The sequence below is a fragment of the Schistocerca piceifrons genome, chromosome 6 (assembly GCF_021461385.2).
Source record: "Schistocerca piceifrons isolate TAMUIC-IGC-003096 chromosome 6, iqSchPice1.1, whole genome shotgun sequence".
Classification (NCBI taxonomy): domain Eukaryota; kingdom Metazoa; phylum Arthropoda; class Insecta; order Orthoptera; family Acrididae; genus Schistocerca; species Schistocerca piceifrons.
The window spans coordinates 336,811,937-336,826,978 of NC_060143.1; the positions used below are offsets into that span (position 1 = coordinate 336,811,937).

Genomic DNA, 15,042 nt, shown 5'->3' on the forward strand with positions numbered 1-15,042 from the left:
TGACAACACACTCAGCGAGAGGTTTTATGTTATTGTTGTTGCTCATTTGTTCATCTTTGGTCTTGTGTATGTTATGGCGCTGATTTTGACTGTATGTATGAGAGAGAGGGAAGAAGGGAGAGTGGGTCCACGCTTGTCTGACAAATTTAGTTTAATAAAATGAAGCGTCTGTAGTACCACTTTATTGATCACTGTAATTCTTAATACAAATGTTTTGCTGTAATCCTACAGCCTGGTAGGTAATTAACTTAGTCGCAGGAAAGTTGCAGGCAGACGTCAGACACTTCTAATCATCCTTGAAGTTACGAAGAATTGTGAAGAATGAATAAGACACATTTAAAACCTGTAAGAAAATCAAGATGTGTAAGAAACAATACATTTTGTAATTTGAATTAATTATGAAATAGTTATTTATTATATTACATACCCAGAACTCAAACGTTACTGTGTTACGTATTGTTGAAGCTAAGAATTTAACAGCTACATCTTAATCAATCTCTACACTATTAAATGTTACACCCAAAAGATTAACTAAACGTATATCTCTGGAAACAGCAATATAAATTCTTAACGTCAGACCATACCTCGATAACTGTTACTTAGAGCTACCATTTTTGTTAACTGTTATCACGAATTTCTCTTAACCTATAATTATGAAATATTCACGCCTACCATATTTAGGCAAAACATTAACCAAAACACATCTTAAAATATTAGTGACAGCCGGAAACGGTGTAACGCAGTTAGAACCATTATCATTTCGTATTGTGACGGTACCCGAAACCTACCAGGATATCAAACGCAGTTCGTCATCTCTGAGACATATAAATCACGGGACAAGGACTACTGAAACAACTCGGGAAACATTAACGGAGGTAACAGACTGGAGACTGTTTGAAGAACCCTTCCAGCAATTTCCTGACTTCATTTTGCTCAGATCTTAAATGAGGATGCCCGTTTGTAGATTTGGGCCTTCTCCACCTCAGTACCCATCCAATAATTTTAAGTCATTAGCATCTCAAACTACAGGAATTTTTAAACTTTTATACAGTTACAGAATGAGGACGAAGAATTAGTCTGTGCTTAATATAAAGTCACCAACAAAATTCGCTTAAGCTGGAAAACAGTTTTATATGTGCCTATTGTATGAAGTCAAATCTAATATCATATGTACCTGAGAAATTTAACTTCTACTAAATAAGGCTAAATTAAAAGCCGTTAATGTGTAACATACAGCAATTTTACATGCTTAGAAACTTTCTCTATCTGAAGCATGTAAATCAGTACTCATGTTCTCTATCACTTTTAATCCGTTACTGTATACACGCAAATTCAGACACCACATACATAGATCTAACTTCGATTTTTGCCTGGGATAACTAATAACATTGTCCCAGAAGTAATTAGAATAGTCTTAGCCCTCTGGTTGCGACCAAGCTTTTCTGTAGGCTTGCCTTTGTTGGCAGGCGACTACCAGATCTGGAAGTCACCTCCCAATATATTCACAATAAGTCCCGATGGGGATTCCTCCTGTCCCTCTCCAAGCCTGCTGTGTCGTTTGGCTGGAAAGAAACGCTAGTTTTCAATGGACCAGATCTGGAACAACATGCTCTTCTCCTTGAAACAGAAAATAAATAAAAAATAAAGCGCCATATACCCTGTCTTGGCAAAAAGATTATATCGTACATCGACAGTCATCGACTCTACCTAGCGTACTCTTAAACAAATGCTTTCATCCGTCTCTTTAACCAGCTATCGGGCACTTTGAGAATAATTAACTGCTCTGTTGCTTTTACGAGGACACTGAAACACTTCCTCCTCTCACCTTCATAACGATTCCCCAAAAAGTAACGTACATTGACAGTAATTTCTTTGGCAAACAGCAAAGCAAATATTGAAATCCTCTGTCATTAACGCTTCTTTCTTTTTCCATTTCTCAGTCACGCCTCTTTATTGTCCCCTGTTTTCATTATATTCTGTCCCATCAAATACGTATTTATGTCTCTTTTCTATCTCAGCTCACATATTCGCTTCTGCTGGCCCTCACAGTTTAAAAATAACTCCCTGTAAATTGTCTCTGCTGCTGCAGTCCGGCGTTTAGCCATAAATGTAAACTGTAGTTTATATTTTTTTTCTCTTTTGCCATTGGAGTAATTGTATTTTCTGATGTACACTAGATGTAACTTGTGCCTATCATAATGATTAAAACGTAAAATATGTATAATGCCTCGTTAGCCGTAACCGATTTTCCCCTGTTAAATACATACATGAATATAATATATGCTTCTTCATTTTCGTCTTTGATATATTATGCTGGAATATAGTTAAAAATCGATCCTGTCCTCCAGTTCTGATCAAGTTTTCCAGAAGTTTCCTCTGCGTTGTCGGACAAATCCTGGAACCGGAAAACCGCTCGCAAATATTCCTCACTGCATAACTTTCTGTGCACTACGTCTGGTATTTGGCTGAAATACCATGACTCCGCAATGAGTCATTATTCCCAGAGTACACACTACACCCACATCTTCCATCTTAGTCTCTGACACCACAGTGGACCTAGGCCAATTTCCCTTTATAAAAATGGTGGAAATTAAAAAAATTATGGTGAATCTTTGTACAGCCCTATGGTGTCAGAATCAAAGAAGGCAAATCAAGAAGGTGGACCTAGCATATTATCACACGTATAAAATCCATGATTTCACAAACCTAGATGACTGGCCTTAGTGCTGGCTGTATGGTTTTCAGATCTCCTTGTTTTCCCCAGCCCTATGATGCCACAGTCCAAGATGCCAAGCCACAGGTAAACTGGCATGGTAGGGAACCCAAGATGACAGACATTAGTGCAGCCATTTGATGGTATAGGACAGTAGTGTCAAGTACAGAATTCTGTATTAAGTTTACAATGGTGGATCATTAAAGTATCCAGTTATTCTAAGTTCCAATCCACTTGTTTGCCCCATCCCTGTGACCAGTCCACTGCTGCTGTTTAAAGAATTTTCACCATCACTTGGATAGAATAGGCAAGATTGTGTTTTTACTTAAAAGAATTCAGAGCAGAGCCCACCGCCACCCCCACAACCCACATGACAGACTGCATCTCACTTAGGCTGTGTGTGGTTGCAGAGCTAACTGATGCTACAAGATCCTTCATCCGTCAAAGGCGCTGAGCAGTCAATCAGTTAGGCTAAATGCCTCACCGTGCCTGGACAGTGACAGACATATCTGCACACTGACAGCTGACTGTGTGGCCACTTTTGCTGCATACCCCCAACACAGAACTCCATCCATGTGAAATCACAGTGATGATTGTCCGTTTCTGATGTATGTTGCCAACTGCTGTCTGGCACTGCCTGACATACAGACCAGCACCATACTGACAGAGTGCATGCACATCACAAACCAGAAGCATGTGCGAGCTACAAAGATTCCTGTGACCGTTCTATCAAGACTTGCAGGGCATTTTTGTCTTTCCCTTTTAGGAGTGGACCAACATATTGTTTATCATCTACTTTTCCTGTTATTTATAGCACATTCCAACTAATAGAATCACTCTGTGATGATATTCAATTTATATCTAATATAAGAATGCTAAAACATATTCTACCCCACAGGCTGAAACCTCTGTGGATGTGTCTGATCCTGTTTCACATTCCATTGCTGACCTCTTCTCCCCGACTCTCAGTATGGTCGCTGTTCACAACGCACTAACACATTTTCCCCATTATTAACTTTCTATGAATGTAATAGGAACTTTAGTGGGTTTTCGGATTCCTTCCAACTCCAGCGTTTTCCCAGAGATTCACACAAAACCAACAAAGACAAGTCCATCACCACACTTTCAGACACTAGTGTACTTACAAAACCTACAGGTGTGGTAACAATAAGCACATACTAGTAAAATGAGGTATATAGACTGGTGGTCAGTGTGGTGCATTCAGCAGTAACAGTAGTAATAGGTTCAAAGCAAGGATCGAAATAGTACATGCAATTAATAGCTGTAACATATTGAGCACACATATATTTTTAAGGAGTTACTCACTTTGCAAAACAAATAAACTACAGTTTTATGCAGGGTGGTCCATTTACGGTGACTGGGCCAAATATTTCACGAAATAAGCATCAAACGAAAAAACTACAAAGAACGAAACTAGTCCAGCTTGAAGGGGAAAACCAGATGGCGCTATGGTTGGTCCGCTAGATGGCGCTGCCATAGGTCAAACAGATATCAACTGCGTGTTTTTAAGTAGGAACCCCCAATTTTTTATTACATGTTCGTGTAGTACGTAAAGAAATATAAATGTTTTAGTTGGACCACTCTTTTCGCTTTGTGATAGATGGCGCTGTAGTAGTCACAAACATGTAAGTACGTGGTATCACGTAACATTCCGCCAGTGCGGACGGTATTTGCTTCGTGATAAATTACCCTTGTTAAAATGGACCGTTTGCCAATTGCGGAAAAGGTCGATATCGTGTTGATGTATGGCTATTGTTATCAAAATGCACAACGGGCTTGTGCTATGTATGCTGCTCTGTATCCTGGACGATATTATCCAAGTGTCCGGACCGTCCGCCGGATAGTTACGTTATTTAAGGAAACAGGAAGCGTTCAGCCACATTTGAAACGTCAACCACGAACTGCAACAAATGATGATGCCCAAGTAGGTGTTTTAGCTGCTGTCACGCTAATCCGCACATCAGTAGCAGACAAATTGCGCGAGAATCGGGAATCTCAAAAACGTCGGTGTTGAGAATGCTACATTAACATCGTTTGCACCCGTACCATATTCCTTGCAGCAGGAATTGCGTGGGGATGACTCTGAACGTCGTGTACAGTTCTGCCACTGGGCAAAAGAGAAATTACGGGACAATGACTGATTTTCTGCACGTGTTCTATTTAGCGACGAAGCATCATTCACCAACAGCGGGACCGTAAACCGGCATAATATGCACTATTGGGCAACGGAAAATCCGTGATGGCTGCGACAAGTGGAACATCAGCGACCTTGGCGGCTTAATGTATGGTGCGGCATTATGGGAGGAAAGATAATAGGCCCCCATTTTATCGATGGCAATTTCAATAGTGCAATGTATGCTGATTTCCTACGTAATGCTCTACCGATGTTACTACAAGATGTTTCACCGCATGACAGAATAGCGATGTACTTCGAACATGATGGATGTCCGGCACATAGCTCGCGTGCGGTTGCAGCGGTATTGAATAGCGTGTTTCATGACAGGTGGACTGGTCTTCGAAGCACCATACCATGGCCCGCACGTTCACCGGATCTGACGTCCCCGGATATCTTTCTGTGGGGAAAGTTGAAGGATATTTGCTATCGTGATCGACCGACAACGCCTGACAACATGCGTCAGCGCATTGTCAATGCATGTGTGAACATTACGGAAGGCGAGCTACTCGCATTTGAAAGGAAAGTCGTTACACGTATTGCCAAATGCAATGAGGCTAACGGGCATAATTTTGAGCATTTATTGCATTAATGTGGTATTTACAGATAATCACGCTGTAACAGCATGCGTTCTCAGAAATGATAAGCTCACAAAGGTAAAAGTATCACATTGGAACAACCGAAATAAAATATTCAAACGTACCTACGTTCTGTATTTTAATTTAAAAAACCTATCTGTTACCAACCGTTCGTCTAAAATTGTGAGCCATTTGTTTGTGACTTTTACAGAGCCGTCTATCAAAAAGCGAAAAAAGTAGTCTAACTAAAACTTTCATATTTCTTTACGAACTACACGAATATGTAATAAGAAATGGGAGTTCCTATTTAAAAAGAAACGCAGTTGATATCCAATTGACCTTTGGCAGCGCCATCTAGCGGCCCAACCATCGCGCCATCTGGTTTCGCCCTTCAAGCTAGACAGGTTTCCCCCTTCAAGCTAGACAGGTTTCGTTCTTTGTAGTTTTCTCGTTTGACGCTTATTTCGTGATATATTTGGTCCAGTCACGATCAATGGACCACCCTGTATATTGGCAATGTAGAACCATTTCAGTTAGTAATAAGCGATCGAAGAGTTATCATCTCGACTATGAAGCGCTCGCATCAGGACAGTCATCATGAGTTTGCTTGCCTGTGTGTGAGTGAGTGTGTGTGTGTGTGTGTGTGTGTGTGTGAGAGAGAGAGAGAGTGCGTGTAGTGTGATCACGAGTCAACTCCTTTTTTTTGTTTCTAATATCCCGGTAACGTGTTAGCGTGACTGCTTATGAAATTCCACAAACGAAACACATATCATTTTCTCTAAATTCTAGCCAAAGTAAACATGTTAGCGTTCAGACGGTGTCCGACCAGGAATTCTAGCCAGATGAGATGTTTGAAAGCTCTTCATATTGTAAAGTGCTATTATCCTGTACACAGTCGTGCCAATTAAAGGATAACTCAATGGCTATTGTGGACTTCTTTGCTCAATATATTCAGACACCTACATTGTTTCTATGTGGTCATAAGATCAATGCAGCTGAATTCCCATGAACAAACTGTTTAGTGAAATAGAAACAAGTCACATGCAGGAGAACACACTCACAGTACACACTCTATCAAAGATTGAGCGGGCAATTACATATATATCGATATTATGAAAATCTAAGGAACAATTTATTAGCACTGTGTCAAAAAACACCACAACTCATTAAAAAAAACCTGTATATCAATACATGTAAATACATGGCAGTTTGTAAGACCTTAGCAAAGAAAATGGTTAAAATGGCTGTGAGCACTATGAGACTTAACATCGGAGGTCATCAGTCCCCTAGAACTTAGAACTACTTAAACCTAATCAACCTAAGGACATCACACACATCCATACCCGAGGCAGGATTCGAACCTGCCACCGTAGCTGTCTCGCGGTTCCAGACTGAAGCGCCTAGACCTTAGCACTCTAGATGTAGGAACAGAATAGCCGTCTTATTTGATTATGTGAATATACCTGATTATATGTAATAGTTTAAAGAAATAAATGAAGACATCTCTGTAACTCATTTGCATCTCTGTAAGACTGTTTTATGAGGATGTAGTTATGTAGTCCTGTGCATGAATGGATAGGCAACAGATCGTCTTGACAAGGACTTTGTTCCAGCTGATAATCTAAGAATACTGTCGAAAAACAGAATAAGAAGAATAGTTCAATACTGCCTGACAGTATGCAATCGATAATTACGTGTGTATTGAACTTTGGCTAGAGCAATGTCCGCATGCCATTGGGAATGCATCCAGAGAGATTTCATTTCGAAAATTTATGTGAATTAAAAAAAAACATTATTTCAACCGAAGTCCCAACTATTACGTGGGTTACTTTCAGCACTAACAGTATGACATTCAAGACTTTCACGAAAGGTGCGGACTCCAACCATCTGAAGGAGTGAAGCCAAATACTGGGTATATATGTGATGACAATGCAGCTGAGAAGCACGATTAACTACTGCAACAAATACTGCTTTGGTTGGCAGGGGGGAGGGGGAGGAGGCAACGTCTTTTATCTGAGTGAATCATACTCTACGATTGGCAGGGAACAATGCAACTCTTACTGTCACTTTCAGACAAGATGGGGATGGGTTGTGAGTTGTGCTTAGCTAACTCAGTCGCTAGAGCATTTCACCACGAAAGACAAAGGCCTCGAGTTCGAGACTCGGTCCGGCAAACAGTTTTGATCTTCCACGAAGTTTCATATCAGCGCACACTTGACTGCAGAGCGAAAGAAAAAAATTTCATTCTGGGAACATCACTCACCCCCTCCCCCTTCACACTGCGGCTTAGCCAATTCTTCGCAATATTATTTCTTCCGCAAACGCTATTCTTGCAAGTTTCGCAGGAGAGATTCTGTGAGGTTCTTAAGATAGGCGACGAGGTACTGGCGGAAGTAAAGCTGCGAGCCGTGTCTGGGTAGCTCAGTCGGTAGAGCACTTGTCCGTGGATGGCAAAGCTCCCGAATTCGAGTTTTGATTCGGTACACAGTGTTAATCAGCTAGGAAGTTTCAAGATGTTCCCAGGGTTTATTCTATAAACCACTTAGTCCAAGACAGCCAGTTTTCAAATGTTCTTTTATTGTTTCTTGAAGTACTTCCTCCATTTGTGCGCATTAAATTTTCACATATACCAAACATCGCTTCTTGGTCAATGACGGATGGCATCGGTACCCCCTTTCTTCATATGGGGAGATCCTCCAATATTTGTTAATTCTTACTTATGAGATTTTCATGCGAAATTGACTGCATAAAAATAGACGAGTCACTACAATTACCGTATGCTCCAACATATATGTAAGTGAACTTATAACCCGCAGCGCATAAAGCAAGTAAAACGACAAAAAACTAATTTATCATTACATTAAACGACGTTCGTTACGAGAAGAAAGGCATAACGTATTCCACATCCATCTCGCTCAGATGCTGCGTCAGAACTCATCGTAGGCTGGCAGATTAAAATGGCTGCTTAACACTGCGACTGTCTACTGCATTGTAGCCAAAACTGCTGACGCCGCCCGCCTGTAAGTATTTTTGTGTTTCGTTTCTTTCAATGTAAATCAAGGAAAGCTGTGCTTAACTTGAAGGATGGTTTCAGCACTGCAGAGCTTTACTAGGCATCGTGATGCACCCTTGACTTCCTCTCGCCTCTCAACGGAAACAGCCAGTTGGAGGGTGGTCTACATTTCAACACACACTCCGAAATGCGGTACAACTTGGTTTGGCATTATTGTCATAGCTATAGGTGAAAGAAGGTATAAGAACCGAGAAAATCGTAAGACCAATCGGACAAGTAACCATAAACCTAAGTTTTGTAGTCTGGAACTTAAGCCAATGAGCTGCAAAGACACATTTCTCGACAAAGCAATAACAACTTATTTATAAAACAGAAACTGCACTGATGATGATGATGATGACATTTTGTTTGTGGGGCGGTCAACTGCGCGTTTATCCGGGCCCGTACAATTCCCCAACCGTTGCTCAGTCCAATCTCGCCACTTTCATTGATGATGTTGAAATTATGAGGACAACACAAACACCTAGTCATCTCGAGGCAGGTGAAAATCCCTGACCCCGCCGGAAAGAAACTGCACTGAGCGGGGGGAACAAATACCATTTCTGTACAAGAAGTAGACAAAGCAAATAGGTAGCACTATATGCTATTTGTTACTTAATTTACAGATAATTTATTGACGAATAAACTTGATTAATTGATTTGCTCACTTTAATAGTTATACAGATAAAAACATATTCGAATAATGCCCATCAGTTATCACCAACATCTGACATTTGAGTTCTCTTTCTGCTCATATTATCAAATGTAACGAGTCCTACTAGAGCACTTGCTCGGTGTACTCACGAAAGCCTATGGTGAGGCTGGACTGAAGTCTTCTAGTTAACTATAAACGAAATTGACAATTACAGTCCGTTCTCACTCAACGTACTTCTCTTTAATTTGTTCTTCATAAAATGTATCTAAACGTCAGTGCGATTTTAGCAGCTGACTGAAAGCAGGCATTAATGCATATACAGATACACAACTGAAACAATGACATTCAATAACATTCAGTATTCAGTTATCACTTTAACTATCGTTATACTGTGGTAATACCTGGTCAATCACAGGTGTACAACACGCCTTCTTCATAGAAAATATGGAAAATCGACAGCTAAAAAGAAATTCTAATTCTAAATACATCTGAATACATGCCAGGCCCTTTAGTGGCACTACTTTGTGTCGAAGCTGGATAAGCAGAGACTATGTTTCCACCACCCGCATTACAAGACCACTCGGCTGTTGCCCTTCACTGTGTAAGTGAGAGTCGCGTGATACCGAGTCAGTAAAGTGGCACCCACATGCTTCGACGTGCGCGTGCGTAGTGAGTGAGGCAGACGAATGCTACTCACATGAGGAAATGGAAACGAGCCCATGGCATTGTTGGCCGGAAGGCCCCATCCGGGGAAGTTTGGCCACCAAGTCCAAGCCTTATTTCGGTTGACACGACATTGGGTGACTTGCATGCCGATGATGACGATGAAATGATGATAAGGACATAGCAACCCCCAGTCCCCGACCGGAGAAAATCTCCAACCTAGCCGGCATTCGAACTCGGACCCGCTTGCATGGGAGTCGTCACGTTACCACCCAGCTAAGCAGCCGGACTCTCACACGCAGGGTTCGCCACGAGGCTGCGGTATTCTAATTGCCTCTGCACAGCTTCGTCACAACGTAAGGGCACTACTGGGACCAGCAAGCAGACAAATGTATTTATAATTAAAATTTCTTTTTAGACACCGACTTTACATGTTTTCTAAAGAGAAAGTGTCTGATCATAGTTTAACGAAAATTAAACTGATAATCGAATACGTAATTTATTGAAAGTCATGAAAGAATAGCTTACGAAATAATCATTGCTTTTAGTCAGTTGCTAAAAATAACAGTTACATTCAGACACATTTTGAACATAACAGATTTAAAAAAATTATGTATAGGAGCATGAAAGCAGATAATACCTGTCAACTATGTTTGTGCGTATCAAGAACTTCAGTCGTGCTACAACATTGGTCTTCATTAATAAATCCAGAAATGACCTATGAAGGACTCGTTGTGGTTGACCATATAGATGGAAAGAGAAAGGAAGTGGAAGGTGCACCGCTCAGAGGTGACGGGTATAATTTAAAATAAATCTTTTGAATTAATTATGGGAGTGGCAGTGATCAATTTGTTACAAATATTTACTATTAAAAACAGTCTAGATCACGATTTATTTATCAAGGTGACCGGTTTCCATCACTGCTGTGGTCATCTTCAGACCTACAAGTTGTATACTCAACGGTAATTCAACGTTTTATTGCTTTATAACTTTATGTATTTTCTTTAATGTGTGTAGCCGTCTAATTATAGCTTTGTATACAACTTGTAGGTCTGAAGACGACCCCAGCAGTGGTCGAAACGGGTCACCTTGATAAATAAATCGTGATGAAGACTGTTTTTAATAACAAACAAAAAAATTCGATCTAGATAATTATTCGAATAAGTAGATAATTCACACAAATTTATTCGCCAATATATTATTTATAACTTAAGCAACGAATATCCGATATTGTAAGTAATCTAAGAGAGGTATTGCGCAGCCAGTTGTGAGCAATGTATCTCGAGGAGAAATTATGTTGCTGCATTCAGTGTTAATACACTTGTCGAGGCAGGCAGTCCTTGTTTGTATCCTGAAACAAAATTCGCGATGACATTCGACAGCTTGTAGCTTGTAGTCATCTATTTCTAGTATCTAATTTTGTAAAACACAGGATTATTTTACTACGGCAATTGCGAATATCTTCTCGAACATCCATGGGGCGATGAAAAGTACTCCATTTATTTCCGTGCGGTCTAAGACGCTGCAGTCACGGACTGTGTGGCTGGTCCCGGCGGAGATTCCAGTCCTCCCTCGGGCAAGGGTGTGTGTGTTTGTCCTTAGGATAATTTAGGTTAAGTAGTGTGTAAGCTTAGGGACTGATGACCTTAGCAGTCAAGTCCCATAAGATTTCACACACATTTGAACATTTTTGAACCATTTATTTGCCAGAGAGCTGAACGTGCATTCTGTAAGCCACCTAGTCCGAGATAGTCGGTAGTAAAATATTCTTTCGTTGTTTTCTAAATTCCTTCTTCCATAATGACGCATTAAATTTTTAGATACACCAAATGTCTCGTCTCTGACAATATCGTAGCAGCGTCTGTACTCCATTGTTTGATTTGGGGATTTTCTCTAATATTTGGAAATGACTATTAAATGAGTTTTCAAGCAAAATTATTGCCGGAAAACAGACAAGTCAAATATTTTCCGTATCCACCATAATCTACTGTATGTAAGTAAACTTGGAATCTGCATTATAGTAGCGTGACCCTGAATAATGTGGCTTTGCGTTTGTTGTGACAATGTAGGCATAACATATTCCACGTCCATCTCGCTCGGATGATAAGTAATGCCTGGTTGTCAGTTGGCTGCTCAACATTGCGGCTGTGGCAGCTGGGCTGCCCAGTGCATTACAGCCCAAAACTGCTAAGGCCGTCCGTCCGCCTATTAGGTATTTTTATGTTTCGTTTGCTGTGTTGTAAATCAAGCAAAACCCTGCTCAATTCGAAGTTTGGTCTCAGCATTGCAGTCCTTTTTGGCGTGCCCTTGATTTCCTCCAAGATCTAAACAGACAAAAAAATGTTCAAATGTGTGTGAAGTCTTATGGGACTTAACTGCTAAGGTAATCAGTCCCTAAGCTTACACACTACTTCACCTAAATTATCCTAAGGACCAACACACACACCCATACCCGAGGGAGGACTCGAACCTCCGCTCTGAACAGACATCTGAACGCCATATATGCCATATGTGCCATGCTTTCAGTTTCCCCAAAGGTGGTTTTGACATTCCTATATAATTAGCCAGTCCTTGCGACAGTCGTTTCTTTTCCCATTTCTTCACAGTTTCTCACCTAGGCATTGTGTCTTAGCTTCCGTACACTTCCAATTTATTTTATTCGTAAGTCACATGAATTTCAGTATTCCTGAATTTCAGTGAACATTTTTGTACTTCCGTCTTTCATCAATTAACTGAACTATTTCTTCTGTTACCCGTGGTTTCTTTGCAGTTACCATCTTTCTACCTATGTTTTTCATTCCAGCTTATCTTATTGTCCTTTTTAGAGATGTCCATTCCCCTTCCACAGTACTGCCCACTAACTATTCCTTATTGCTGTATCTATTGCCTTAGCGAACTGTACTCGTATCTCGTCATTCCTTACTACTTGTGTATCCCACTTCTCTGAATATTGATTATTCCTGAATAATCTCTTTTAATCTTCAGCCTACTCTACAGCACTACTATATTGCAATCTGACTCTACAGGGTAGTCAGAAAATGTGTGAAATGCTTGTAGAGATGTTACAGGGCAGGTTGTACTGAGACATAAATGTTAAGAAAGAAATTCCATACGTTGCTCTGTTTCCGAGTTATTTAGCATAGAACGTAGCCAATCGGGGCGTCGCGCGCTCGTATTCAAGCGGCCTGCCAGGGGCAGTGTTGCCCAACGAGTGCTTTGTCTCGTTAGCTGAAACATGAATTTACGCGCGCGACGATCTGATGACTAACTTCAATGCCAAATAATTCGGAAACGACGCAACGTATCGAATTTTTTTCTTAACAGTTATGTCTCAGTACAAAATGGCTCTTAGCACTATGGGACTTATCATCTATGGTCATCAGTCCCCTAGAACTTAGAACTACTTAAACCTAAGTAACCTAAGGACATCACACAACACAGTCATCACGAGGCAGAGAAATGTCTCAGTACAACCTGCCCTGTAACATCCCTACAAGCATTTCACACATTTTCTGACCGACCTGTATATCTGCTCCTGGGTACGCGTTACAGTCCAGATTGATGCTCTTGATTACGGCAGGGCAGTTTCTCAGTTTAGGAGAGTCGAATGACTACAAGCGTCCCAGAAAACGAAATTTAAGCCACACCAACATTTTTGAACCATGCATTACCTACAAACACAGTCATATCGGCACCAGTCGTCTAGTGATTTGCCTCATATTACAATTAGATCAGATCGTGTTATGATCAGCAAGACAGTACTGTCATCAGATGCTACGGCTAGGAAGGAAGGTAAACAGTTTGTTAAAAAAAAAGACATGGTGAAATGGATGTACAGTCTGGACTTCGTAATACACAAGACACGTAGGTATCAGAATAAATTTCAGTTCACTAACGACTAGAACTTTTCTTCACTGTGCAAATTATTATAGCAACGATACACCTACCTTTATTCCAACAACTGTCAGAGAATATTGCATTTTTCTGTCTAAAGTGGTGATAAGCAAGAGCATATTATCTCTACCCACTATAGGTTAAAGGGAAACAGCTAACTAGTTTTATTGGTTTCAGTGAAATTAGTTATTTCATCTTTAGTTAAGTGTACGAAACAGACATCTACGGTAAGGGTAAATAAATACATTTCCACGTAGTCTGAACGAAGTTTATATGAAACAACTGAAAATACACTGATAACTTATCAACAATCGCTATTTGATACTGTGCGCGTTTATTTTGGCCGAAAATCGTTTGGCAGTTTACACACAAGTCACTCTTTATCCTGGCAGCACTATGGATGCAAGAGGTATTGTGTTTTAGAGATAGCCAGATTGAATGGATAACTTGTAGCAGTATGCTGAGGTTGCAGCAAGCGATGAGTATTCAGCTGGCAGCTGGAATCCACATATACTTTAAGATCATGCAGAGGTGTGACCATTTGCGTAGCATTTCAAACATGCCTTCGAAAACGATATGACTTTATTGTTGCTTTCTATCTCATCAGGAAAAGTCATGATCGGTATCCATTTCTCGGTTAGTAATCCGTAAATTGAAGTGACTCACAGTTTCCGTCATGTTTCAGATTTAGTTTCGAAAATTTCTAATATATTTTTTTTTCTGTGATGTCCAATGGGTATGAGGAACAGTTTGATGTATACTTGTATTTGTCCGAATGTCCTCAAGTGTATATAGTTCTTTATAAACATTATATTGTAACTTTCATACATTTGAACTTGTCTAGTTTATTACCTTGCACCTCTTCAATTGTTCTCGATTTCCCTCATGTGTCTCTAATCTCTGTACCTGAATGCTTACGAATTTCACTTCTCTTGCAGTTAATGTACGAATGCAGGATCGTGAGTGCACAGCACTTGCAATTACCTTCCGTAAGAACAGCATTTTCAGTATGGCCAAAATGTCATTTAAGCCTATGAAGATCAGCATATTCTATTGAAAAAGTATTGTCTGATGATTGGGCAATCAGTTTTCTAAATTAAATTTTGCTCTATGGGTTCCGAGCAAACCCCCCCCCCCCCCTCTCCCGCCCCTCTATTTTGTAGCGTTTTGCGAAAGTTTGGCTCTCTCCGCAACTTCATAGTGGTCGTCAGATTGTGTTGCTTACGTTTCATGCTCATTTTTTGGAGTATATTTCAGGGCATAAAACTGGTTCATAATCGTACGAACGCACAG

At 40.4% G+C, this 15,042-nt stretch overlaps 1 protein-coding gene across 1 annotated transcript in view; it reads right to left on the reverse strand.

Annotated features, from left to right (window-relative positions):
* Nucleotides 1-245: 245 nt before the first annotated feature.
* The window catches only part of LOC124803066 (odorant receptor Or2-like), a 68,675-nt gene continuing 53,878 nt past the window's right edge, over nt 246-15,042 (reverse strand). The window contains exon 6 of the mRNA XM_047264193.1: nt 246-343. Within this exon, the coding sequence (XP_047120149.1) occupies nt 287-343 (57 nt within the window). The 3' untranslated portion in view covers nt 246-286. The remainder of the gene's footprint in view (nt 344-15,042) is intronic.